Source organism: Rhamphochromis sp. 'chilingali', assembly GCF_963969265.1.
Source record: "Rhamphochromis sp. 'chilingali' genome assembly, chromosome: 7".
In the NCBI taxonomy this organism is placed as follows: Eukaryota; Metazoa; Chordata; class Actinopteri; order Cichliformes; family Cichlidae; genus Rhamphochromis; species Rhamphochromis sp. 'chilingali'.
Genome location: NC_137934.1, coordinates 38441164 through 38468040, shown reverse-complemented (window position 1 = coordinate 38468040; position 26877 = coordinate 38441164). Strand labels below are relative to the sequence as shown.

The following is a 26877-nucleotide window of genomic DNA, read 5'->3' as shown; positions in this document are numbered from 1 at the left end:
GGGTTTGGTCCTTTTTTGTCTTTATCAGCTATTAAATCAGACTTCAAACACATACGTTGCCCGTGGAGAAGATGCAAAGTAGTACAGCACTCCTTTGTGTTGTAAATATTTGCAACTGAATGAGCTGAGTTGAGTTGCTGATAAAAACGTCTGTTATCTCGCAAATGTTTTTGATGGCATATCTTTTGTACCTATAAGCTGTTTGTTTTGGCAGGCATTAGACTGCGAGAACTCCTACACCACACATCTTCAAACCTAATTAGACTGACGTAATGAGACGAATGCTGCTTCGCACATGTCTCTCAACATGCAAACTTCTAAACGTGCGTCTGGAAGAATCAAACAAAGTTAACGCCAGAGCACACATGTTCGTCTTTGAGCGCAACATGTGGGGAAAGAATATGGAAACCGAAATGTGTGGGGGTTTGTTGTGTGTGGGTGGTTATAAGTTGTGTCAGGCAGATGGAGAAGCTCCGTCTGTGAATTTGTGTCCCATGCAGCCTCCCATTGGTACAACCAGTATAAACATCATATTTGGGAGACAAGGTGGCTGCTAAGTGGTTGCTGTACTTCAGCAATGGCTTTTGAGGTGCTGTTTGAGCCTTTGAGTGGACATCACAGCTTCTTATTATTCAGTATACTTACTGCTTTTGGCGCAAATGATCTCTTTTTAAATCCTTTTTGCCAGCTAGTGGCGTCCTACAACGTCGTCCTGAGGGCATTAGTTCAAAGTCAGAGTAAAGAGAGTGTTCTCTGTCTCACCAATAGATGGTGCTTTCCTTAAGACAAACTGATGATCCAGCTTGTCTAGTGAAGTTTAGATCACCATTCATTTTTCCAGCAGTTCTGACAATCCCGTTCTGTTTGTTCCACAGTCAGGTTGACAGTGAGCATAAGGATCCTTTCCATCAGTCCAAAGCCTCATAATGTCCTGCCAAAAAATGATCTCTGATTAGTTTTGTTGTAAATGGAATCCGCATTAACCATAAAATTAATTGTGTCATCATACTATTTTAAGTGCTCTAGCTTGTGCTGCATGTGCGATTGTGTCAGCATGATGATTCATATGGTAAAAGATGAAGGCTTTCTGCAAGCCTTCATCTGTAGGATTTGAATCCATCTTACTTTATTGGAGAAGTTTAACTTCCTCACTCAGCTCACTTATATTGAGCCTTTTGTGCATTGCAGGGAGTGACAGAGTTAAAAAAATCTGTGGACACTACTGCTTCAAGTAGCACTCAGACCAGGGCTCTGCACCTGTGTGAGGAAAAAATCCACAGAGATGTTTTATCAATTTTTCTGAGGTTTTTTTTAGCTTCACCACATATGACCGCTGTAGCCCTGCCCTAACATTTAAAATATCAAGTTCCGTGTCTTGTTACATTTAAGCTGATTCCTTACTAAAAGACACATAACACATTGAAGACAATGCAGTTGCCAAACAGCCTGTGTACAGATATGACTCAGTGTCCTGATTCTTTTTGATGAAGAGAGAAAAGAATACAGAGCAAGCGCACATTTAAAAGAGAGAAAAAGCTAGCAGGCTTTAGAGGGCTGACAGGGAATTGCAGCTCATGAATCATCATTGCCCGTTGGATGTCTGGCTGAGTTGCCCAGCCTGCCCTTTGTATGGCCCTGACACACTGCGCTGCGTAAAGCGCTAAGACCTTTGGCCTGATCATAAAAGGCCTATTAAGGGGGATTGGCGGGTGGCCACCATGTTAATGAAGCGACCCGCTAGCTGCTGTCAAGGATGGCAAAAATCCCCCTCATAACTGCAGCCTCAGTGCGCCTTTGTACAGCTGAAACATAGGTGGGAGTTGTTGCCTACACTGTGAGCGTGGGCCACACTGTACTATTGTCATTGTGTTTATGTGTAAATTATGCGAACGCTTATTCCTGTGTTTGTCTCTGTTGTTGGGTTGTATGTGTCAAAGTACCACATATCTTTGTGTCTTGCTTATATATGTTAGTACTCTGGGGGTGTATTTCTACCACTTACCAGCATACTGTGTACATATGGCCTTGTGTCTCCCCTTGAATCCGTGAACATGACATGCAGCGGATTGTGTAGGTGGCGTCACACTGCAGTCAGTATGTCATGCGGCCTGATCCCAAGGTTGTGCGGGGGTCGGGTAATAACCACACAATGATGTTCTTTATGGGTCATAATGCTGATAAGCTCCATCCTCTGAGCCCTCTGCCCCGAGACATTTAGGCTCATTGAATGTTAAGTGTCATCACATCCTTTGTGCTTTGTGCTGACTGTCTGCCATCTTCTCAACAGATTGAGAATGTGGATGCCTGCCTCAGTTTCCTGGATGCCAGAGGAGTGAATGTACAAGGGCTCTCAGCAGAAGGTAGGAATAATACAAAATTTGAGGCCTGATTAAACTTAATTAAGTCGGTGGAGCAGCAGAAGAGAGATGTGGCTGTTGTATTTGTCTAATTTCTAAATCTGGAAAATTAATTTGGCTTCAATGCGACCCATCCTCTGTGGGTAGGTTTCCATTTCTTCACAGTACCAAATGTTTTCAGAAACCTGGTTTAAGCCTGTTTCCGAGACATGTGAGTGTACTTCACGGTAATGGAATTTACCACACTGGTATCATGACAGCTTTCACTATGGCAGTGTAGGCAGTCATTAGGGCATCAGAGTGGATTGTGGGAGGATAAAAACTGCAGGGCTGGATTTGCCTCCTGACCATCAGGGTACACAGTACATGCTTTATAAGACACGCCAGTCTTATGAAGCATTCTACTCTGAACGGCTTCTGCCAAAGTGAATGATTGTCTGAAACTGTCTCACAAGGCTAGGGTTAGACATTCCAAACAATATATTAAGAATACGTTTTACATTTGATTTGACTCTGCAGGGACACCTTAAGGTTCCATAAAAAAGTATCTGTATGTACAACTGCAGTCAAAATGTCTTCAGTACAGCAAGCAGCACATACAGTGCAGTGAAAACTTATTTGTGCCATTTCTGTTTTCTTTTTTTGGCATATTTGTCACACTTGCATGTTTCAGATAATCAAAAATCATAAATAAACTGTGATTAAGCATATTTTTTAAAAACTGAATTAAATTTTGCAAGCTACACCAAGGTATGAATAATTCTATTCTATTTAATGTTTATAGCACCGAATCACAACAAGAAATCACCTAAATAGAACCTTTCTGAGAAAGTGAAGTAGGATAAAAGATAAAATAGATAAAACGCATCATGCTACAATCTAAAGAAACTTAAGAACAGATGAAAAACAAAATCATTAACATCTGTCAGTCTGGAAATGGGTACAAAGTAATTTCTAAGGTTTTGAGGCTTCAGAGAAACAAAGTGAGGGCCATTTATCCACAAATGAAGAAAACTTTGGACAGTGGTGAGGATATCAGGAGTCACAGGCATCAGTGACTCATCCAGGAGGTCACAAAAGAACCCAGAACAACATCTATAGAACTGCAGGCCCCACAGTCTCTGTGAAGGTCAGTGATCATGATTCAACATAAAGAGTTCCGAAGCAAAAATCACAGCTGACCACACACACAGACACACACACACACACACACACACACACTGGGAAAAAAAACTACTTGATGATCCCAACACTTTTGGTAAAATAATCTGTGGACTGACAAGTAAAACGCAAAACTTTTTGGAAGGTTTGCATCCTGTTTCATTCATGCATAAAACTAACACAACTTTTTATAAAGAGAAAATCATACCAACAGTCAAACATGGTGGTGGTAGTGTGACGAGGCTGCTTTGCTTCTTCAGGAACTGGACAACTGTCTGTCATTGATGAAAACATGAATTCTGATCTCTGCTAGACAAGGAGAAGGACAGTGAAACACACATATTCACGTTTGAACGACTCAAAAGAACAAGATGGAGTTCAGGACATAAAATCTGATTGTGATGCTTTGCATGACTTTTAACAGGCCGACCTCTACCCAGCATCCTTCAGGTTTGCTGAATTAACAAAATGCTGCAAAGAAGAGTTGGCCAAAATTCTTCCACAGTGATGTGAAAGACTAATTTCAGTCTTTGCTGCTCAGCCAGTTAGGTTTGGGGGCAATTACTTTTTTCATATAGGGAAAGGTAGGTTTGCGTAGCTTTTTTCCCCTTAATAAATGAAATCGTTGTTATTGTTACGTTTCAAAGTACGGAGATCTTAAAGAACATTTAATAGTTTCTCTGTCAGTACGTATTGGGATGGTTATATCATATTCATAAAGGTTTATACTCACAATGCACATCTACAAGGACCAGTGCTTGCTCCGACCCATGTTGTTTCTGCTCCCTTTAAATATTAATGGGCTGAACTTGCCCTTGACATCTCGAGCAGCAGAAATAGCCTAACAGGCTGACACACTGACCGACAGCTCTAAATTCTCCATGCTCAGTTACAACACTAAAAACAGCAAAGTGACTTGCTGGGCTTGGAATTTCAAAGTGGGTCTGTAAATATATGGGCTATTTGGTTACCCTGTTCATTGCTGTTGCTGATGCATTTCATTTGCTGGCTTCTCTTGGTCATTCTTCTATTGAGCATGTGTTGGTTGTGTTTGTGACTTGAATGAGACAGCCGTGTCTGCCCTCTCATGTCTAACTGAATTTGCCCAGGGCTTTCCTGGCAATATGCAGTCTTTATTATAGTTTTACAAGATGTGGGAATAAAATAAAGTGGGAGGCTTGATGTGCATACAGGAACCTAGAAACTACTTATTGCAATAACTATTCCAGAAGTCTCCTTGCAGCTCACTGGTGGGAGGCTTTAAACCAAAGTTCCGGAAAAAGTCGTCTCATTGAAGAGTGTTTTAGTCCCCGTACAAACATTTCACCGAGGGGACTTATAGGCTTTAATGAAATTGAGTCCACACACTACAGAGGAGGATGATGGTGGCTTTTTTTACTAAAGACTTGAGACAAAGAAAGACTTCCAATTAAAATTCAATAACCTAAGATCTCCCGGATGTGTTGGCACAGTGGAAACTGATCCCAGACATAAATCCTCATGACTAACTAAATCTGACATTTTTGCAAGGATACATTTCAGTCATTGTTGCAACTTACACTATCATCACCTAAAGCCTACTTAGCATCCATACTAGTTGCACTAATATTATTAATATGTTTGAAATTGCAGCTTCCAATGTTTGCACTGCTACTGAGAGCATGCTGCTGTGTTGTCAACTTAAACATGTTATAAAGACAAACTTCATACACTAAAACACATGGTCAAGTTCGACCCTTTTGGACACAAAATATCTCAAAGCGGCAACATAAAGTTTTACCTCTTCAAATGCGATAATTATCTTCAGGAAGTTCAGTGTAGCATTTCCACCCTTAAAAGCAGGTGTAAAGCCCCCAAACACATGTTTCCTACACTTGATAATTGGTTACATTGAGGGGTACAGCAGGTCATTAAACACTCTTTCCAATGCAGGGTCTCACCCACTGAGGCTATTAAAAAGACAGGCTCTTTTTGGTTCCAGTGCTACCAGGAAACCTATAGTATGACCTACTCAGCACATTAAAGTCCTTTTCATTAGTGGCTTTAGGACAAGATCAACCACGGGTACACACTTGTCCTCTGATCAGAAGGCAGGGCCCAAGCCTTTCAAGTAGAGGTAGGAAAGGTAGTAAGACAAAGCAGTGCAATGATGGAAAACGTGAAAAAATTAGAAAATACAATTATTTAGAAAAAGCTTACGGAAGTAAAGAGAAGGCAGAAGCTGCTGATGAGAAAACTGAAGGAGGCAACACAGGCTATTAGTGATGACATGTGTTGCCTAGCCTCGCTGTTTCATTAAATAACTTCTTCTTTAAATGCTCCAGAGCAGCATTTCTCCTGCTGACACTTGCTGGCATGAAGCAGGTATGGATCTCTGACAAAAAATGTCTAATGTGAGCTTTACCAAACTGCCATTAGTGTCTCACAGAATCCTGCAGTCTTCTTCTTTTTTTTACTCTAAATGGACAGAAAAAGGTGGCTCACCGGGAGAGTTTCACATCACATTTTGAGCCGGCACTCATACAGAGCTTTTGTTAGATGATAAGCTGAGTAATTTGTGTAGAAACTCTTGCCAGAAAAGTAACTGAAAATATGGCAGAATAGTGACGTCAGGAATTCATCTTCATACCTAAATTCTAAACACAATTTAGGTTACAACTGTTAGTCCTGCTTTCCTAAACAACACAAATATTTTGAAGACAAATCAGCCTTTGGTTGTGCACATGTTCACAAAACGATTGCTGTATTTACAGTTTCACTGCACTAGAATAAAATGTTGGCCCGTGAACATAGTATGCATGGCAGTCATGCTGGCTCCAAAACATGTCTGTCATTGCCAATTACCTCTAAAGTCATTTGCAGGGGACAACGCTGTTACACGGCTCTTTTAACAGATCTGGGACTCATCCCCTGTCTAAATGGAAATTACATGCTACATGATAATTTGAAAGAGGAACTAGATCATCCACCAAAAATTAAAGGCATGTGAAAAGACAACATCTTCTCAAAAGGGGGATAGAAATTAGCATTGCTGAATTGCGTGGTTGGTATTGTCACCTTGGCCCAAGCCTGCATCCTGTTAAAGTTTCTTTAAAGAAAATGAGCTGCTGAGTTTTTCCACAAAAGCACTTATTCTGTTGGATCGATAAAGCATTATTCTGCTTCTTGTCCTCAACAGTATCATTTCAGCGGGGGCTGGGTTTTTTTTTGCAAAACAGTTTTAGTCCCAGTGCAGCAGAATCTGCAACGTTATTTTCCCTAAAGCACAGAAAGCGTTTTCTGTTCTGATTCTCTCAAAGGCCTAGTGTATATTACCACCTCTGGGTGTTAGAAAATAGGAAACGCCCCCAAGAGATTAATCTTCCCTAACTTTCACAGCCTCTGCAGCATAGCCACGGATGGCCGGGGGAATGTTTGTTCCTCACCAGATTGAAAAATGTAGTAAAAACCCTGTGTCAGCCACTGCCATTCTTCCCAAGAAGTTACTTTATCTGCAGCTCTGCTATTTGTTGAAGATCCAATATCCAAAACGTGAATTCTATCTTATTATTGTTGTTTGTTACTCTTTTCTGCTGTGAGCTCATTTTGCAGCATGAATATGGTGATTCATTCGTGGTTATCAGGGCTGCTGTTTTCTAGCTTGTTTCATTTTAGTTGTCATTCAGATAATAAAATCCAAACTGTTCATTCTTCCTTTTTATCTCACGCATTTGAATGGTTTTGCCTTCATCAGTACACAGAAATGTGTCACTTCTACCCTCACCCAGCAGCACATGCAGTCACTTCCTTATTTCATGGCGAGAGCAGAACTATAAACAAAGTAGCTCTTTTATATTTTTGGCTGCTTGTCCAACAGACTTGTGCCAGTAATACATCAGAGTAGTAGTTCCCTACTGGTCACCGCTCCTAAATTATCCAGCTGTGTGTAGCTCGGGTTAGAGATGCTTTATTTGGATCTGCAGTATAACAGCTGGACCTTCTTCTGAGCAGTGGCCTTAATCATTCCTGCTAAATACAGTTAAGTAACTGAAGTGCTTATTCTATAACTCTGTGTATCTTTATGTAATTGCTCTTTTTAAATACTTACGTTTGCTTCACAACAGCTGCTCTTGAGCTCTGTCCCTGAGTGTTTTTTTCTTCTTCCACAATCAGCATATGCTCGTTTTATAGTGCTTGAAAGTCAAAATACATGTTCTGGGAAAATGTTATCTTTGGCTGATTACTTTCACTTGCAGAAAATACTTTAATTCCAAGAAAATGCATAGGTAGATTTAGAGGATACATGGATGCAGGCAGATCGCACATGTGTGCTCTGCGTGTACGCTCGCGATGACTGAGCTTGAGACTGAAGTCACATTTCTATTCATAGAGAATTTGATTCTGTAGGTCCATGGCTGTATGATGGAGGAATTGTTAAATAACTAACACGGCAAACACTTACAATCCATTTTTACCTTCCAGAAATCAGGAATGGCAACTTAAAGAGCATCCTGGGTCTCTTCTTCATCCTGTCACGCTACAAACAGCAGCAACAGCAACAGCAGCAGTATTACCAGTCCCTGGTGGAGCTCAGCCAGCAGACCAGCAGCACCGCATCATCTGCCAGCAGCCACAAATCACAAGAGATGCAATCCAGGTATGTTACACTAAACATGGACACAGATTTTCATGCCGATCAGTCTTTGTTTTGCTTCCCTTGTGCTGCCTGCCTGTTTGGGATGCATGCTTGATGTTGCAATATTCATTGATTTATCACTTTCAGATGCTCAATTAGGTCCTGTTACAGTTTTTCTAAACAGAAAACTGAGGGATGTGACCTCCTCTCTGTGGTGCAGGAAATGAATAACAAGATACAAAGATGATGATTAAGGTTTTTGCTGCATCAGCTCCATGTGTAAGACGAGGCAAGTTAGCTGACAGAAAGCAAAGAAGCTACATTAGTCAACTCAATTTGATTTATATACTGTAGAGCTTTTTAAAACAACACAAGCTGACCCAAAGTGCTTAATGAAGTATTGAAATCTTAGTCTCTGATCTCACTACAAAACACATACTCCTCACAGAGTTGAGAAACCAGACTTGGCACACAGGTACATCTCAGACCTGACTCAGGTTCTAATCTGACCATCCATTGAACAGAAATCTAATCTAAGCCTGTGAGCCTGTGTTTAACAAACACATGTGAGAGTATCATTGATCATTTTTTGTGCCTGACAGAAAATAAATGCCAAACATTTGCTTTATAAGCACTTCAGTGCAAAAGCTGACAGCATCATTTAGTACTAAGGTAGCTATAATAAGCTAGAAGATGTTGCAGAACTGTTTCATGGCTTTTCATCAGGTGAGGACCCCAGAGGTGTTTAATATGACGATGCTTGTTGTATGTTTATTTAGAAATACAGTATAAGAAGACGTGGATTATACAGCAGAAGTGTTGGCCTACAGAGGGATGAGCGCTGTAAAAGGCAGCAGAAGCAAAGAAGGCCTGTACTTGTGTGATGTAAATAGACACAGCAGCATTTAAAAGAAGGCCTGAGATGCCACACATGAGCAGCATTCCCCCCGGCCAGATCGAGTTACTACACAGCCACACGGTTTGGCTGTGATGTTTTCTATTAGTGTGTGACTGTAGAGAGAGAGTATATGCATTAAACCAGTGCAATAACAGAGTTAAGTCTCAGTATTTAAGGAGTGGGCATGTGAGTAAGATGATACTGTCGAGAGCTTTGACTTCACTGTGTTTGGTTGAGTTAGGAGATGGTGGCAGTGGGGTCAGTGTATCGTGTCTTAGGGGGGTTATTAGGGGCACAGCTGCCTCCCATTCCCACCCTCTTTATTCCACCCCCACAACAGGTGGTGAATGCTCTCACTCTCTCTCTCTTTTGAACACACATACACAAAACAGTGAATTGTTGGAAGCACATCGCTGTGTCAACCTAGTTTCAGACTTGACGAATCAATACATACACACTTAACGAGCCATTACAGAAGCTGCACATTTCCTCATCTTTTTTTAGTTTAGATCTCAAGAAAGAATTTGTTTCAACCAAAGAAGTGTCTCAGATGATTTCCATGTAGACCCTCACTGTCTCTCTTCTGCACTAATAAGTGAATAATGTTGAAGGCCACAGTGGAGGTCAGTAGAGATGGCATCATACCACTTTTTTATGTCCGATACCGATATCATAAATTTGGATATCTGCCGATACTGATATGAATCCAATATAGTGTATTTTTTAAATCAATAAAACTGTTTTTTTAATATCTTGCTGCATTTTGTATAAGTTCATACTCAAGTTAAAAAAAAACCCACTAACGCTATTCTGTTATACCTGTATGTAAAAAATAGACTGCACCCAAAATATTTTATAGTTCAGCAACACTGATCAATCTAATAAACTTAAACCTGCTCCATCCTCCCTATTCTGGTATTTTAAAGAGTACTTAGTGGAAATATTAAGCAACCTAACTAATAGGGTTGCAAACTTCCAGCAAAAAAAAAAATAGGGAACCACCCCACACCCTTGTGATGCTTAATCGATGTAATCAACTTTAATTTAATGCACGTGTAAAAAAATAAATAAATAAATAAAAAATGCACAGAAATCTATTATTTTTCCACAATAATTAAATAGATTCAACATCTTTCTTCAACAGAACTGCAGACTGCACAGATGGTACCTTCCCAAAGGAAAAAGTACTACAGCTTACTAGGGTATATTAGACTTAATAGTTACTATATACAGTAATGGACTTCTATATGTTTTACATCAGATTAAAACTTTGGATGTAAGATTCAGATAATTATTTATTAAAAGCTACACATTTTAAATGAGAATAAGAAAGAAAAGTATGTCTATGTGCCCCCTTTTCCCTGTTCATGCCCTCTCGGCCCCCCTGGCTAAACTTTGCTAGATCCGCCCCTGCACAGTTACCAGCGTCAGCTGCGTAGAAAAAGATCCTGGTGTAGAAAGTAATGATAAATAAATTCTAACAACAGCTTATCAAGCTTAAACGTGCTGCTGTTGTTCAGCCGCTGGTTTCCTCTTTCTGGCGCCAAGTGGGCGATAAACAAACAAGAGAGACGGACTGATCATTGATCAGTTTCATGATTGAAGTAGCAGCAGGAGAGGGAGGGAGAGAGAAGAGGCAAGTCGCTCCATATATCGGTTGTTAAGCCTAATGCTGGAATGCTTTACAAACATTCAGAGATGAACTTACACACTTGCTTTACTTCTCTCTGGGATAAAATGCCGGTTTGGTAGCGAGGCTCCAAATGCTCAACCAGACCACCGACAGGTCTCACACGCCACAGCCGCTCTATCACGTGAAGCATACTGCTCCGACATGCTAAGGTTATGAGCCGAGTTACGCCATGTCGCAAGTTTTGTGAGGTGCTTTTTTGATATTTGATGGATCGATTACATTTTTTATTTCTCTCCAATATCTGATCCAGTAATTTAGGTCAGTATCGGTCCGGATCGGTCCGTCTCTAGAGGTCAGAGGATCAGTCCATGTCTGTCTGTGAAAAATAAGCTATCAAAATGTGACAACATCCATAGCTGATTGAAGACAGTCTGCAAAGGTCAGAAGGAAGGATGGAAATGAAGGAACTCATTGATAATGTTGCTTTCAAATCAGGAAAAATATTGTGTTAAGAACAGTCTAGAGATGCAACATAATTTGACCTGTCATCAATTGAAATCTCATGAGCTGTTGCTGGTTTTTAAAGCAATGTTTTAAGAAGGTCCCACAGTTCTGAATTGTGTGTCTGAGTGTCAGTGTGTGAGTCAGAATGAGCCAGTCATGAATGCATGACTCAAACATCATAAACGGGTGATTTAATGTTCTCAACCAAATTCCCCGAGTATCACTTTCCATAATTTAATGTATGTCATTGGCAACACGCAGGATTTATTTCTCATATCGCCACAACGTAATTGTTCATTCATTCATTCATTCATTCATTCATTGTTAGGGGTTTTGTTAACCGCAACGATAATCAGATAATTAGACTTGTGTTAAAGTAATATGCTGAGTCGAGTATCATAGCTTCATAGTTTCAGCACATGTACTACTATATTTTAATAATACATTACACACATGAACAGGAACATTTCACTGTATATTAAAGAAACACAGACTCCATGAAGTTGAGTAATTACCACCAGAGCACAGGGAGACATTTACTTTTCATATTATGTCTAATTCAGATGATATTAAAGCATTGTAAGTTTCTTCTGTGTGAGGCTTCATGTCTGGCTGGTGCAGGCTCCACTTCCTTTTCACTCTCAAAACATGGAAATGTAATTAAATCTATTCATGGAAATCTACTTTAATTCTCATTTTTGCAAGCTCCCGTAAGCTCCAGTCGACCCTGAAGATTTAACATGTCTGAATGGATTTTGTTTTAAAGTTTGCAAATGATCTCTTCCTCAGAGATACACACACATATATACACACTCACACACAGAGATTCATTTGGGCTGCTGCTCATCTGTAGTTGTGGTATGGGAGCTTTCTATAGACAGCACCTGCTGGCCTAGCTGGTGTCTCCAGGGCAGGGGATGAGATGAGTGTGACTCTGTATGTGTTTAAGGGGAACTCCCCATCGGACACAGCACGACAGCCCGGAGCCACAGTCTTTCAGTCTTTCAGTGCTCTACAAGGCAGGGGGGCCCAGGCCTGGCAGGGCACAGCAAACCCTCCCTCTTATTATTCGCCATGTCCCGGGGCGACCACGTTGACCCACTGGTATGGCGCTCCTCGCGTCTGCCCACCGCTGTGTCTCGCGACAGGAAGAGCCGCTTGCCATACGGGAGAGCAAGCATCCTGGCCAAGATTGACTCATCTCATAGGTATAGTTGGATCTTGTAGAGTGTGTGTGTGTGGTAGCATCCAGGCACTGGACAATATTTGGAAATTACACGATGACATGAGGAGGATGGATTAGTCTCAGTGGCATCGTGAACTGGTAAATTGTTCAGTTCCTCTTGTTTGTTGGTTTAGCCTTTTATATGACATGTTTTATGTTTAGCTTTTTATTATAGGCTGTTAATACGGACACGATGTTTGCCAGTGAGAAGTTGAAATGAAGTGTGTTCAAGACATTAGTCTGTCAACAGCTTATTTAATGAATGGGATACTACACTGTAAAAACCCAGTTTTGTACTGTATGTATTTGAAGCTAATTATCCATGCTCCAGCTCCAATAGTGCTATGCGCCTGGTTGGAAATTTTGTTCTTGATTTTATAGCAGTATTTAATTTTCTACTGTGTCCTGCAGAATGTTCCAATCCAGTGGCAAAATATGCAGTTTTTATGTTATTCTGGACACGGCACCACATTTGGTCATGTGGCATAATGCCTCTGAAGATGTGGAATAGTGATGAATTTGCTGTTTGCATCTCATCTTTTACTAAGAGGTGGTTGGTTTTCCTTTACCCATAAATGGGTAAAGGAATAAATGGCAGGTCAGAAATCATTTTTGCACATTGCTGGTGCTTTCAACCTCTTACTGAATGGTGTGTTACTTTATTGGTGTTGTGACATTCAAGTTCCTCAACTACTTGCAGCATGTTGCTTAGAAACTGCTGCCTAGCCAGCATTATTGTAAAGTAGATGTGGAGTTGATACATGCTGAATTAGGTATGTGGCTTTGTGTGAGATACTCAAGCTTGAACGCTCTTTGTTGGAAATTCATCCCCTGATGTCAAGGTCAGATGACATCTTATTACCTGCTATCATCACAGTGATTCGAGCACACAGATGCCTCACGTTTTGGCTCTGAAACCCATCAGTTTTAGTTTGTGTCTGACCTCAGCGATGTGGCTACCAGGAAGCTGAAACTGAAATTAATAGCACAGCAATGGTATCCAATATGGCTTGCATATGCACTGCAGTGTCGCGGACTATTAAAGAGAGGCCACGTTGATGTATGTTGTATACAATGAAAAGTGACAGACTGTAATCCCCCACCCCTCTCGTCTCCACCACCCCTATTCCATCACCATTTCTTGATCCTGCCCTCATGTGTTCTGGTGTTTCTTTTTTCCACACTGGAATGATCTGGAATGTTGTGGGTTGGATTAGCACCCCAGGCTGGAGACTATACCATTGCCTTCATGTTTCATTACATTTAATATAGTTGGAAGTGAGGGTAAGGATGGGTCTTGTAATGGAAAAAAACACAACACTCTAGGTTTTTTTACTGTCCATATACTGCTAGAACTCCCGCATTATTTTTCCTTTTCGTTATACTCCTGCAGCTTCTGTTGCCTTTAGATATTACCTCATCCATGCCTTTTACAGCCCTTTACTCTGAGTATGGGTAAAAAGAGAGAAAGGACAGAGAGCAGAAGGACAAAAGGTTTTCTTAGAAAGAAATACAATGCACAAATTTAGACTCCACCTTCTTTTCCCCCCAAAATGCTGATAGAGCACTTTAGCATGTGACAGGCTCCACTAAACTGTCACACCTTGGCTTTTTTGTGCAGTAAAGACCTCTTAGAATATTTACAGGAACACTTACATGCTACTAGGAGATGACATTGTGGGTGTCTTGTTGCGAGTATTCACTGATGTATCATTTATTACATAGTTCATTATTAACATGATGCAAAGGTGCTCGTCACTATAATTGCGTTCTACTCTCTGCTCAGGAGCTTGTTAGAATAACAAGGTGTCATGAAAACCTGCAAAGGCAATTAGAGATGTACTGCAGCTCTGCATTCATCACAGGTGGGTTAAAAAGGAATTTAATTGTCTGGAGCAAGAGGTGTAAATGGAGAAAGATGAGAGAGAGAAATGGAACTTATAGTAAAGATGGACAGTTGAAAAGTTAATAATTTTCCCACCACCGTAAAAGGGCCTAATCCTTCATAGTTTAACTTATGAACAAAATGATTCTTCTGCTCTCATTGATTCTACAAAATGATGTATGTGTACTCAGCATATTTAATCAAATCACTGCAAAAAGGCCTAGACCAGCCTATTATTGTACTTCTACATTTTTAGGCCAAATTCTGTTAAAGTAGGAAACAGCTAAAGATTTTGCTGAACCCTAATCCTCATTTCTGTAGTATATAATTGTACTGCAGGTTTTGTAGTCATTTCTTCTTTAAACCAGTTTTTTCTTTTTTAATCATCTTTTGGTGGGTGTCACCTGTGCCTGAAATATCATAATGTAAAACCTGTTAGCACTTTTTCATAATCAGTTTTATGAATAGCTGAGTGGTGCAAACTTACAGAAGATAGTTGCTGTGCCTCATTCAATGACCCAGTATAGGTAGTTTATTGTCCGTCTTGTCCACTTTCAGTCACCAGTGCCAAACCAGCAGCCCACAAACACAAAACAGAGAAGGAGTTGTTCTCATTTGTCAGAAAAGAAGGAGCTCTAAACAGACTGCTGGTGTTTGCTGCTTCCTCTGTCCTTCAGCCGAAGCAGCTCTGCAAACTCTGAGTAGAGGACAGATTCAAGGTTTTACTACTGAACTTCATCTTGTTCTCATTCATCAAGACAATGATTGGAAAGCTCAGGTTTCCACCTGTGATCAGCCTGTGAAAGGTAATGTTAGTTCAAAGGGTTTCTTCTGGGAACTAGCTTAAATTTGTCTAATATGTAGCAGTTAAATGTGTCTTCCGGACAAAGGGCTAGCAGCTGCTAGCAAAGCATTGATTTGGTTAGAATCCACAATTATTGTGGTCATTGAAAGTTTTGTCATCTTTGTTTGTTTTATTGTCATTAGCTAGTAACATGATTCTGCCATCACATATGCCTAATTGAACATTTGATGTTTATTTTTTATCTTTCATTTTTGTAATTTTATCTATTTTATATGCTTTTATTTAACATCATTTAATCATCAGATTATTGTTTAGTACACTAGTATGTTAACATCTTGGCAGCTAAGGAGTAGGTAGCTAATGTTTCCATTGTTTTAAGTCTATTTTCTCACTAAAAAACAAACAAATGACGTAGGGGCTAACATTTAAAAGCAGGTCAGATTACCATGGTAATTGAGAAGGACTTTACCAGATATACAAATGGTCAGTAAAAGCACATCTTTATTGAAAATACATTCTACAAGTTGCTTAATTACAAACATGTCAAACATGAATAGAGTTTCCTTCCTGTAACAGTCATTCCCATCTCTGCCAATGACTAACTGTGACTGGTGCTGTGGGTATTTCCTTTGCCTCTGTCTTGTGTGTTTCTTCAAACCATGCCTTCAGAAAATTGTTTGTGAAAGTTGTTGTGTGTGTGTGTGTGTGTGTGTGTGTGTGTGTGTGTGTGTGTGTGTGTGTGTGTGTGTGTGTGTGTGTGTGTGTGTGTGTGTGTCAACAGCCCTATAAATGGATTAGGAGATGTTATTGGCCTAGTCATAAGTGTGTGGTAACAAACATGTGTGAGCCATCATGTGAAAAATCAAAGAAATGTGCACTGGCATGCTACAGTATTTACCACATGCTTCTTCTCTTCTATCCCTTGGTCCATCTCTCTCCCCCTCCTATGCTTACATCTGAATGGCTCCCCTCTCACACGTTATTACATTAAGACATGGATTAAGAAAATTCCAGCAAGTCACTGGTCTTATTTCTTATCTGACTGTGTTAACAGTGTTGCCCATCTTCTCTGCTTTTTCCTCAGTCTCACAGCACGATATGCAAGTCCTCCAGGCCACAGTGGAATAGGTTCACCACAGAAGAAAAACACCAGGTAATTATGGAAAAATAGATCTTTAAATGTCTTTATTTTATTTGTTAAGCTAATTAATATGTGCAATTTAGTTTTTTTTCAGGGAGGGCTTTGAAGAGCTGCTCTCTCCACAGTCAGGTCAGAGGTCAACAGGCAGAACACCTTATAAGAATTTTGTGTTTTGTTCTTGGGTTCTCAGGATGTAGCTGCAGTAGCTTTATGGTAGTTTGAACGAATGTGTGACAGTGAAGAGCAGAATGTGATGTGCTAAATGTTCGTGTGCTTGTGCCATTATGTTCCCACATGAAATACAGACTCCTTAAACATTATGAGTCCATCACAAAAGGTGTGTACTCACTACATGGATACAGTATTTCTGTAAAGATGCTTGCTAGGAATTTGTTTCTAAATAAATATGAGTAAAACTGGATGCTACCTCCTGTTGACAATCTCACAATCTCAGTCTCAGTGAGATTACTGTTTTAGTGGAGGATTCAGTTATACCAGTGCACAGAACCTTATGCTTCGGAGCAGACGGTGCTTACCTCTGGGAGCCTGTGCTGCCTAAGAAATGTTTTTTGCGTATTGTGTCCCTTAGCACTTTTAAACATCTTGACAAAGATGCTGAATAAATAACTACAGTGTTGCAAAGCACTTTGATATAGCTGCTAGGCAGGGAACCTGTGTCCTGTGTGAGCTGGTAAACTTATAACAGCTCTAAACATGAGCATTAAGGGTGAGAAATTCATTCCCAGATATGGGCAGACCAGAACAACAAAGATAAAGGGGATTTTTCACATACATGCAAGACATACACTTTAAAATGTAGCCACACGTGCTGCATGTGCACAGCCTCCTTCAGCTGTCTGATGCTTGCAGCATTTGTTCCAACTCAGAAGCAGTGGGAACCAGCACGTTGGCAAATAATTCCTCTCCAGCCACCACTGAGCAATGGCAAAAATGCTGCAGCCAGCAGTTCCAGCCCTATGGGTGATAATCTGCCCTCTCACATCACTGCTGCTGCCGCTCTGCAGAAATAGCTCTTTAATTCCCCACAAACAGATGAAGATACACATACGCACGCGCACACAAACAAATCACTTATATTAGTGAGCGGTGACAGTGCAGGCACTCTTCTCTTGCCATCTCATTTTCATTCAAGGCTGATTACCACAGTTAATTACTTTCTTGCCTTCTGAGAAGTTATTTTTAATCACCACGAGTTGCCTCCTCTGTTATCCCCGAAGCAAGAAAGTTTTAGCAATTCTAAAATAGAAATAAATTGTTGTGTGTCTTTCATGCTGCACTGTGCTGAATGTGGTGAGGAATGTTTCCCTCAAGGTACTAGGAGCTTTAGTGTGCTTCTTACTACCTCAGAATGTCTGAGGTGCTTGCTTGTTAGCTAGCACTCAAGGACCTATCCAGTTTACACCTGGCCTTTTCACTTGACACAGTCACATTCAGGCTCTTTGTTTCCCTTTTGTCAGTGGTGGAAACTGTGCTAAATATTTTTGTATTTTGTATATCAGCTAGACAGTGTTGAGCTCTTTGCTATAATCTGCCTTCTCTGATGTTGGAACAGTAAACGAAACATAAGCGCAGGTTATGTTTTGGCTTTCTGTGCATAATAAGTGGTGTCAACAAATAGCTATTCATATGTTTCACATAATGGGTTGTGGATTTTTAATCTAGTTCCCTTTGATGTGGACATCTGACCTGAATTACAACAAAAGAGATTTACTTCCTGAATAAACTGCGCTAATACCTGACACTACCATGGGCTAGGTGCTTTATTTTTTTGTGGATCACCACTCAGGACTAGTGATGGGATTTCCAGCTCTTTTTAGAGAACCGGCTCTTTCGGTTCGGCTCACTAAAAAGAGCCGGTTCTAAGAGCCATTTCGTTCGCAACCGACACATCACTACTCAGGACTTATGGATGCTAACTAACTTCTGTGTACTGTCAGACAACACAACACTTTATCCGTTTTATGTTTTGTGCCCTTAACTCCAGTTGTACATCTTGGTAGACACACAATTCTCATCCTTCACCTCTTTCTCACATGGTGTTTCCAAGGGGTCGGTTTTTGATTCTTTTTTGTTCTCTGTCCATTCTTATTTTTCCATTGGGTTCATGATCTGAAAATATAGCGTTAATTTCCACTGTTATGAGGATTATGTACAGCTTTAAGTTCCATTGATGGGTAGGAATGTAAGTACAGTTCTAATTTCAGTAGAATATGTGACGTTGAATGATGGTGACACTTTATTCAACTCAGAAATATTGCAAAAGTTAATTTATTTTATATCTCAAGTGGACCTTGAGTTGAGTTGCCTTTCTCTCATTGCCATAAGTCCATCTCCTGTTTGTTTGCTCAGCTCATGTTAGCACAGTCTTGACAATTTAGTTATTTGAGTTATTCTGCTTCATTTGACATATCAGAGCAGCTGAACAACACACTGAAAGTTATAAAACCATCAACATGTTTTATTAGTTTAGCTGCCATGATTTCAAATAGAGTGTACATTAGATGTTGCGTATTAAATGTCGGTACGGTGTGGCCTTCATCTTAGCAGCAGGGAGTGATGTTTGGCAGTTTGCTGGCCACCCGCCTACTTGCGGTATCTTTCTACCATTTTAATAAGCCTGATGTGGCATTGAGTGGCCATGTGGGGGCCAGATGTGTCAGAGCAGATGTCTTACACTCTTGCAAATACAGGGTTATAACAGATGTTATAAGAACTAGTCATGAGATAAGGAAAGGGCTGTTTTGAATACACAGACTCAATGGCACAACATTGTGAAGGGCAGAGAACTCTCTTTGCTCTGCAAGGATTTCACCCACCTCCCTACCTCACCTCAGATCTGTCCAGTCTAAAACAAATTCCCTGTCGAGGAATTGCATCACATTTTCTCTCTTCCATTTTGCCGATGTATTATCAAACATGTATTTTGGAAGATGAAAGAATCTTATGATAAAAGGAACTACTTCTGATTACCATCTGAATTGCCTCAATCTCCATCTCATTTCCTACTGTTTATCTCTCATTTTCTCTTGTCGGGGTTTGCAGCTACAGCGCCTTCCTTTTCTGATGTGCACCCCTGTTTGTGTGCACTTTCATCCCCCCTCCCATTTCATATTTTTGTTCCTTTTAGATCTGTTCATTCTTTTGTCTTTGTCTATCAATCTCGTCTGTTCCTCTCGTGCAGACTAAATATATTAAAGCAGATATATACTATTAACGCTAGTCTGCCTTTGTATGCATTTCTGGGCGCAATGTTCTGCATTATGTGCATGCTACTATACATCTCCATCTGTTTTTGTTCTGTGAATGGCAGACTCAGCTCTGACCCGAGAACCACCTCCTGCTGCAGCTCACCGAGGCCTCTCGGGTAAAGCACCAGTGTTGCGCTCAGGCCTGGATCAGCATCTCTTAACAGTCAGCTCATCTGCTACAAATGAACAGTGGGATGCAAAATCATATAGTAATTCAAAGAAGGGAAGTGCGAGTAAGGGACACATTTGTTCCTCTTGATGAAGTTTTGTGCACAGGAGCATATTTTATTTTTGTCTGTGTAAAACCATCTTTTCATTGCTCAGCACATGGGGCTGACATATTTGGCAGTTTTTGTTCTGACTTCCTGCTGCGCCTTGTTCCATTTTCTGAGGGAGACACCCAAGTTGCCTTGAATTTTTGTAGTTAGATCCAAATAATTTGCTTCTTGCTGCCATAATATAATTGCTGGATTTTAATATAGTGCTTTGTTTGTTCCTTGTTGCATCACAGACTGGAAGAGATACCTGGTTAGTAACTAACTTGCTTTGTTTACCTGAGCTACCTTCCCAGGAAAATAAAAAACAGTCCTGCTCCAGTGATATTTAATGATGCACTGGAAGCAGTTTTTTCAGCAGCTATTTTTTTAATAAGACCTTCATCCAGGCGATTTGGTTGATACGGCGAATTTCTGCATCGATGCCATGGCATGTTTTCAGACATAAAGGAAATTGATCCTGTGCAGTGAAAAAAAGACTAGGTGGGAGCCAGTCTTTTGCATAATGTGTGAAATAATTTTAGATTTGTCAGCGATTCACACATTTTCCAGAGTTAAACTTGAAGTTCAGATGCAGATGAGTAAATAAATCCCCTAGATGAGATTTTCTGTCTTATAATTCCAAGATAAATTTGTGCATAAAACCTTCATACCTGTGTCAGTCAGAATTAAAACGATAGCATCGTGTGCCACGAGATGGGACGCGTATTTTACCCGCTTAGTGTTTTGGACTGTCAGTGTGAGCTTGTCCTCAGTTGTTGCAGATTCACGCGTGTCAGGAGGGCAGTCAGCAGCTTTTAATTTGGCTCTGTTACTCACCCTCATTTTAAAGTCTTAGAGTGATACTTTAGGGAAATAAAGGACTGAGAAAACTTTGTTGTTCCTTGATCAAACTCTACTCGTATTGATTTGGTCACTGATTGTTTTTTGTTGGTGGTGAATTGCTTTGCAGTTAACTGATGCTCCGAACACTGAAATTCAGTGTTTAAAATCAAAATAATGTTTTTTCTCAACTAAAGCATATTGAGTGAGAGAGAACTGCACTTTGTGTTTCCTATGAAGTGTATCATAGTTGGCCCATGTGGCAGAGAAATAGAAGAGTACCGAAAGCAGTGGCGGAAGAGATTTCTTAGTAGTCAGGAGGTTTGTTATCCATGCTAGATGTCAATCTGTCCTTTCATTTGTTTATTTTCATGAAAGCCTTAAACACAGAATGGAATATATGAAATGGAATATATGAAATATGTTTTTCCCCCAGAGGGCTTTTCACCACTGCACAATTCAGAGCCTAAATTACGTTTCCCTCCGACATCTCGGCTCCATCTGCGATACAGACAAGCGACATATTCAGCATAGCAAATCAATTATCTTTAAGGTCATGGCAAAGTTCATGCAGAGACATCAAGTTGTTACAGTCCAGCGTTTTCTCTCTCTCTCTGAGAAGATCTTGACTTATACATTTTCTATTTCACCAGAAGTTGTTTTTTTCAAAGTTCCATAAACGTTTTTTAAGGTTTTGAGCTATCTCTGCCCTTTTTCAAACCTGCATTTTGATATTGTTTCAACATGAAAACAGTGTAAAGCATCTGTGGGAGAAACCAAGGCACCAAAAACGGAAAAATCATGTTGAGTTACAGCAGAAATAGATCCAGCTTGTCAAAATCTTTGAACCAGCTGCTAAATGTGTTTTTGAAGAAACGTGCTAACAAACAGATGTATGAATGCATCTGGCACACCACATAAAAAATGCAGCATAACGTTACTGTACAACAGGTTTTTGATGAGATTCTTCTTTTTAACACGCTTCTGGGAGTTGTGAAACTCCTCCAGCTGCAGCATGGCAAATCACCATTTGACACTGGCAGCTTTGACTGTGTCAACAGAAAGAAATGATGCAAAAGTGTGTTTCAAAAGTAGACTGACTGAAAACACAAACCCCCCTGGTAGATGTGACTGTAGTTCCTTTTTATGATCGTTTGAAGCGAAGGAAATATTTATATCACGCGTGGCTTTACAGTAGCTCTGATCAGCTCTGAGCTTTCAATCAGCCTGTCATGACACAGACTCTCAGCACATGTGCACCTGAACACACAGTTTTTCTTTTATCCTCCCTCCTTAGCCCAAGATGAAACAAAGACTTCTGATCTCTCTTCATCTTACACACTGACACATACTGAATCCAGGGCTGGTTATTTGTGAGAAAATATACCAATATTTGTAGATTTTTAAATCTCAATGTGTATCTCATCTGTTATTGTGTCTAGTCGAGGCCTAACAGTTAAAGGTAACAGTGCATACTTTAAAGGCGCTTTCAGTGGAAGTGACGGGACACCAAATCTCCGTGTGCTTTAGGTGAAGCTAATGTGAGATGTCATCAGTTAGTTAAGCCGTGCTTGAGCTTGATGTTCTGGAAGGGGTGGTCATTTTAGTACCTTGGTGTTATTCTGTAATTCTGCTGTTCCCTGAAACAAGAAGGGTGACTTTTGCACATTTGAACTCCAGAATGACTGGATGAAAGTTATTACTGACAAAGGACTGTTGATTTTAAAGTATCCCCTGTTATAAATAAACCACCTTTCCTTGACTTTTTTGGGTTGGAGTTAATGTGCAGTCATCTTACTTATCATTGTTCTACCTCTCCTGCAGGTTACCAGGGCCCTCCAGAGTACCTGCTGCGGGCAGCGGGGCCTCCAGGAGCCCAGGCTCATCCAACCTCAACCGTCGGAGCCAGAGCTTCAACAGCATTGACAAGAGCAAGCCTCTTCAGTATGCCAGTGGCAACGATAGAGGTAAAGAGTGTGTTTACAGAGTTTGACTATGGGGTCAGGGGTAGGCAACCCCAGGCCTCAAGGGCTGGTGTCCTGCAGGTTTTAGATGTGTCCTTGATCCAACACAGCTGATTCAAATTGCTAAATGACCTCCTCAACATGTCTTGAAGTTCTCCAGAGGCCTGGTAACGAACTAATCACCCTGGGTGAGATCTAAAACCTGCAGGACACTGGCTCTCGAGGCCTGGAGTTGCCTACTCCTGCAGTAGGTAGAGGCAGTGATTTTCCATTCCTCATCCCAACCACTTGATGGCACCACTCACACAAGTCAGACAGGCTGATGTCACTAGTCTTAACTGGTCTGCTGAATCATCCACTGCTCTTCATTCCAACTGAGTTGGAATAGATACCATTAAGTGGAGGTGGTGAAAATATTCACAGCACGAATAGAGCTGCTTGAGAAATGAGCAGGGGGTGAATCCAGGAAACCGCTTTGTCAAGTACGATCAAGCTAATAAGAGTAATGTTTTTGAGAAAAGGGTCTTACAGAGGCCAAGAGTGAGTGTGTGGCATTTTATTTAACAGAAAAGTAATTACTGAAAAGTCCTTGTTGTGTTAATGGCCACATTCTGCTGTGAAGAGTAAATATATCCATTCGTAATGTGTTAATTACACAATTCTTTACTGTTGGCTCGTTCGATCACTTTATAATAGCTTTAAGATTTTGTCATGGCTCATTCATAAGAATTCTTATGAGTTATTGGCTAACACAATGCCAGTAATTAAAACATGTTCTCATGCCTCAGCATCATCATAATAATAACGCCACTCCTGAAGGTATATTAACAAACCTTTTACTTTGGCAAAAATGTTTTCTAACAAAAGACAGCCAGCATTTATTCTTAAAGCACTGCACAGTCATTGAGGAAAACAGTGCAAAGGATCAGTAGATGGTGATGTAGTGGAGGAGAGACACAGTGAATGGCACCCAACAGAGATAGCAGTGAAATGCCTGCAGCAAACGCTTGCTGCATTTCTCTCTGTCTTCCTTTTCATCCTAAAAGTTCACATGTGCACTCACCCTTCCAGTTTCTGTCTGAAACTTCAGATTCTTCAGTGGAAGAGGGAGGTGAAAGATAACACAGAAGGATGGAAAGATAGTATGTGATCAATCGTAACTGAAAATTGCTAAAAACGGGGAATAACAAGTTCTTGAGAAACTGACATTTCACATTAGTCTTAATGTGCTTTTAGTTATAATTGGGTTTAAATGTCAGGTTTTTTTTTAGGTTTATTATGGTTATTAGTTACGTCACAGTTTCAAAGGTTTCAGTAACATTTTCCCCTTTTTCTCCTGAAAATGATACGCAGGGTATTAAAGGGCAAATGTGTCTTTTTCCAGTGGAGTCTTGCCAAAAGACAAAGCCTCAGTTTGGAGAGATAAGCCGGTAGGACTGGTGCTTCACTGCAGGGGAGATGGAAAAGGTGTTTTGGTTTAAAATAAAATAGACAAACCAAAAAGTGGAGGGGGGATCAATTGTTGAGGAAATGTCAGCTATGCAGTCGGATCCTTCTGGCCAAAAACAGGTAGCAGAGAAATCAAAAGGCACATAAACAGATACAGGAAGTGTCTGCCACAAGCTTTTTCCCCTCCTCTCTTACAGCTACTTACATTCACCCCTTATAGGACATGTTCTCGTTTAATGTGAAATCTTTTCATCTTTTCTAATTGTGACTGTGCAAATTCAGATTCCTAATGGAAACAAGTACAAATATAGTATTCAGCTCTGAGCAGACAATGCTGTAATGTTCATCCCAACCTCTAACAATTTTTACAGATTTCATTTTCTTATTTATTTGATATTATTATGCATAATTTCTTTATTTTCATTTTAATAATGAAGCCAGGCCACTGCACAAATGAGTTTGAAAGTGTTTTAATATTATTTAAGAAAAACTTATCACATTTTCCTCCTTTTTGCATAGTTTCCACCTGTTAGTACTACAGCCATTTAAGATTATGGAGATTACACATGGCAGTTTTTTGTACATGATGTCGACTTGTCTGATCTATAAAAGGGGCAGGGTTTACTTAAAACTAGCGTTCTAGTTTGTTTCTATATTTTTTTTATCAGAGCCAATAAGCTCCAATGGCCAGGTCAATATATTATTTGATTTTATCTGTTTGCCATCTATTGGTATGGGCATTTGTAACAGCAGACACATGAAAAGGGAAAGACGAAACAGGAGAAACATCCTTCATATATTTTCAAACTACATTGTCATACTGTTTTAGTAAGGATTTGCAAAAAATGTATGCACAACAAATACTTCAGAAATACTTCTGTTTGTGTGTCAGAAAGAAGATAAAGAAGCAGCTGTGAAACTCCAGTACTCCAGAGTGGAGAAGGTGCTGGTTTCCTTAAGCCGATAATTTGTCTTACTCACAGTGATGTGAAGTGGGAAGCAGAGCAAGTTCAAATGTGTTAAACTGGAGTGTGGCCAGTGTGTAGAAACTCACACCAGGTGAATTTCAGTCTTTAACTGTGTGGTAAACAGAAGGGTTTGTCAGTACATACATGAGTCAGGGGCATGTGTGCTTCTGACTTTGTGTGTGTGTTTGTATTTGTTAGCAGAGGGTCCACCGCCACCCAGACAAAGTGGCATTTAATTCCGTGGTCGCTGAGGCAAAAAAGGAAAATAAGAGTCTGTTGCCACGGCAACAGCAAGTCACTGCACGGTGAAAAGTGTGGTGGTGCTGTGAAACTGCCTCTGGGGTGGGGAAGTGATGAGCGGGGAGGAGGGAAGGGGAATCTCTGAAGACAGGGTTAATTGACTGGACACACAAGCAGAGACACACACCGCAGGCAGACTCACACAAATGCTCGCCATCTCTTTCATTCGCAGTCAGATTTATCAGATATGTAAAAGTCATTCACTTATCTCAAAAGATGGGGGCCAGCATAGTGGTCTCACACACACACACACACACACACACACACACACACACACACACACACACACACACACACTCACAATGTATGCTGTAATCAACGTTTATGCCTGTGCCACATGACTGCCTGGACAAGAAATGACCATCTTGAGACAGTCTTGTGATGGGACCACATAGGACCAGCTATCAACATATTCATATTCAGACTCATAAGTACACAGTAACTATAAAGTAATATATTACTATTAGTTGCAGACACAAGTAATTAGTACATATTTGTTGAACTTGGGACTAATGGATCTGATTACACATATTTTAACCTGGCTCTCGTTTTCATCTCATCACCTGTAAAGTTTTATTACTCCACACTTAGGAAGCTATCATGCTGACAAACTATTCCCACAGACAGCCATTTAATACCTTGCAAAGTCTAAATGCCTTTGTGCGTATTCCTGCAACAATAAGTGTTGCAGGAATAAGCATAAGAATAAACTCCAGGACTTTGCCAGGAAGACACACGCTCAAAACAACAGCTATGCTACTGGAGCTGCAAATGTTTTTTCTTTGCACCAGCATTTAACTGATAAGTCTTCAATCCATATTTAGCTCTTTTGGTCTCATCTGAGATTTGAAACTTTGGTATTGTGACTTATCTCAGCTTTTAAACCTATTCATGGTAGAAAAAGAGGGGGGCTGCCAGTTCATTATCCTTTTTAATTGACTTTAAACTGATTTTGTTGTTGTACAGATATCCTTTCACACAAACCCACCAGCACATTCAGAACAGATCCATACACTTTAACACATGTTAAAAAATTATTTTATTTTAACATAGATTGGCTACAACAACACATATAACTGCAGTTCCACTTAGACTTACACCCTAGCAGACACTCCTTTATTTATTTAACTTGTTACAATCATTCTAATATTAAAAAATTGTTATTGGCTAAAAATGTCTCCAGTTGTCAGTTGCTTGTCACATTATTATATGGTTATCCAAATCAATCCTTAACTAATGTGAAGCCAACAGATTTTTGCTCTAGTCCAGGGGTAGGGAACTCCAGGCCTCGAGGGCCGGTGTCCTGCAGGTTTTGGATGTGTCCTGTGATCCAACACAGCTGATTCAAATGGCTAAATGACTTCCTCAACATGTCTTGCAGTTCTCCAGAGGCCTGGTAACGAACTAATCATTTGATTTCAGTGTGTTGACCCAGGGTGAGCTCTAAAACCTGCAGGACACCAGTTCTCGAGGCCTGGAGTCCCCTACCCCTGCTCTAGTCAGTCACTTTTAAAGCCTTCAAAGTGTGGCCAAACCATTATCAGGTATCTTACAGCCATTTCCTAAATTACAGTTTAAACAATATTATATAAAGGAGGGCCTGACA

The 26877-nt window shown here is 40.3% G+C and overlaps 1 protein-coding gene across 10 annotated transcripts in view; it reads left to right on the top strand.

Moving 5' to 3' along the window:
* nav3 (neuron navigator 3) overlaps positions 1-26877 on the top strand; it is a 403657-nt gene that overhangs the window by 293140 nt on the left and 83640 nt on the right. For 9 of the 10 annotated variants that reach the window (XM_080886470.1, XM_080886471.1, XM_080886472.1 and 6 more), the window contains 4 exons: positions 2288-2360; positions 7980-8154; positions 16168-16236; positions 22415-22557. In XM_080886470.1, the coding sequence (XP_080742596.1) occupies positions 2288-2360; positions 7980-8154; positions 16168-16236; positions 22415-22557 (460 nt within the window). Of the gene's footprint in view, positions 1-2287; positions 2361-7979; positions 8155-12138; positions 12377-16167; positions 16237-22414; positions 22558-26877 lie in introns of those variants that run through there. The other variant, XM_080886463.1, reaches the window with a different exon arrangement.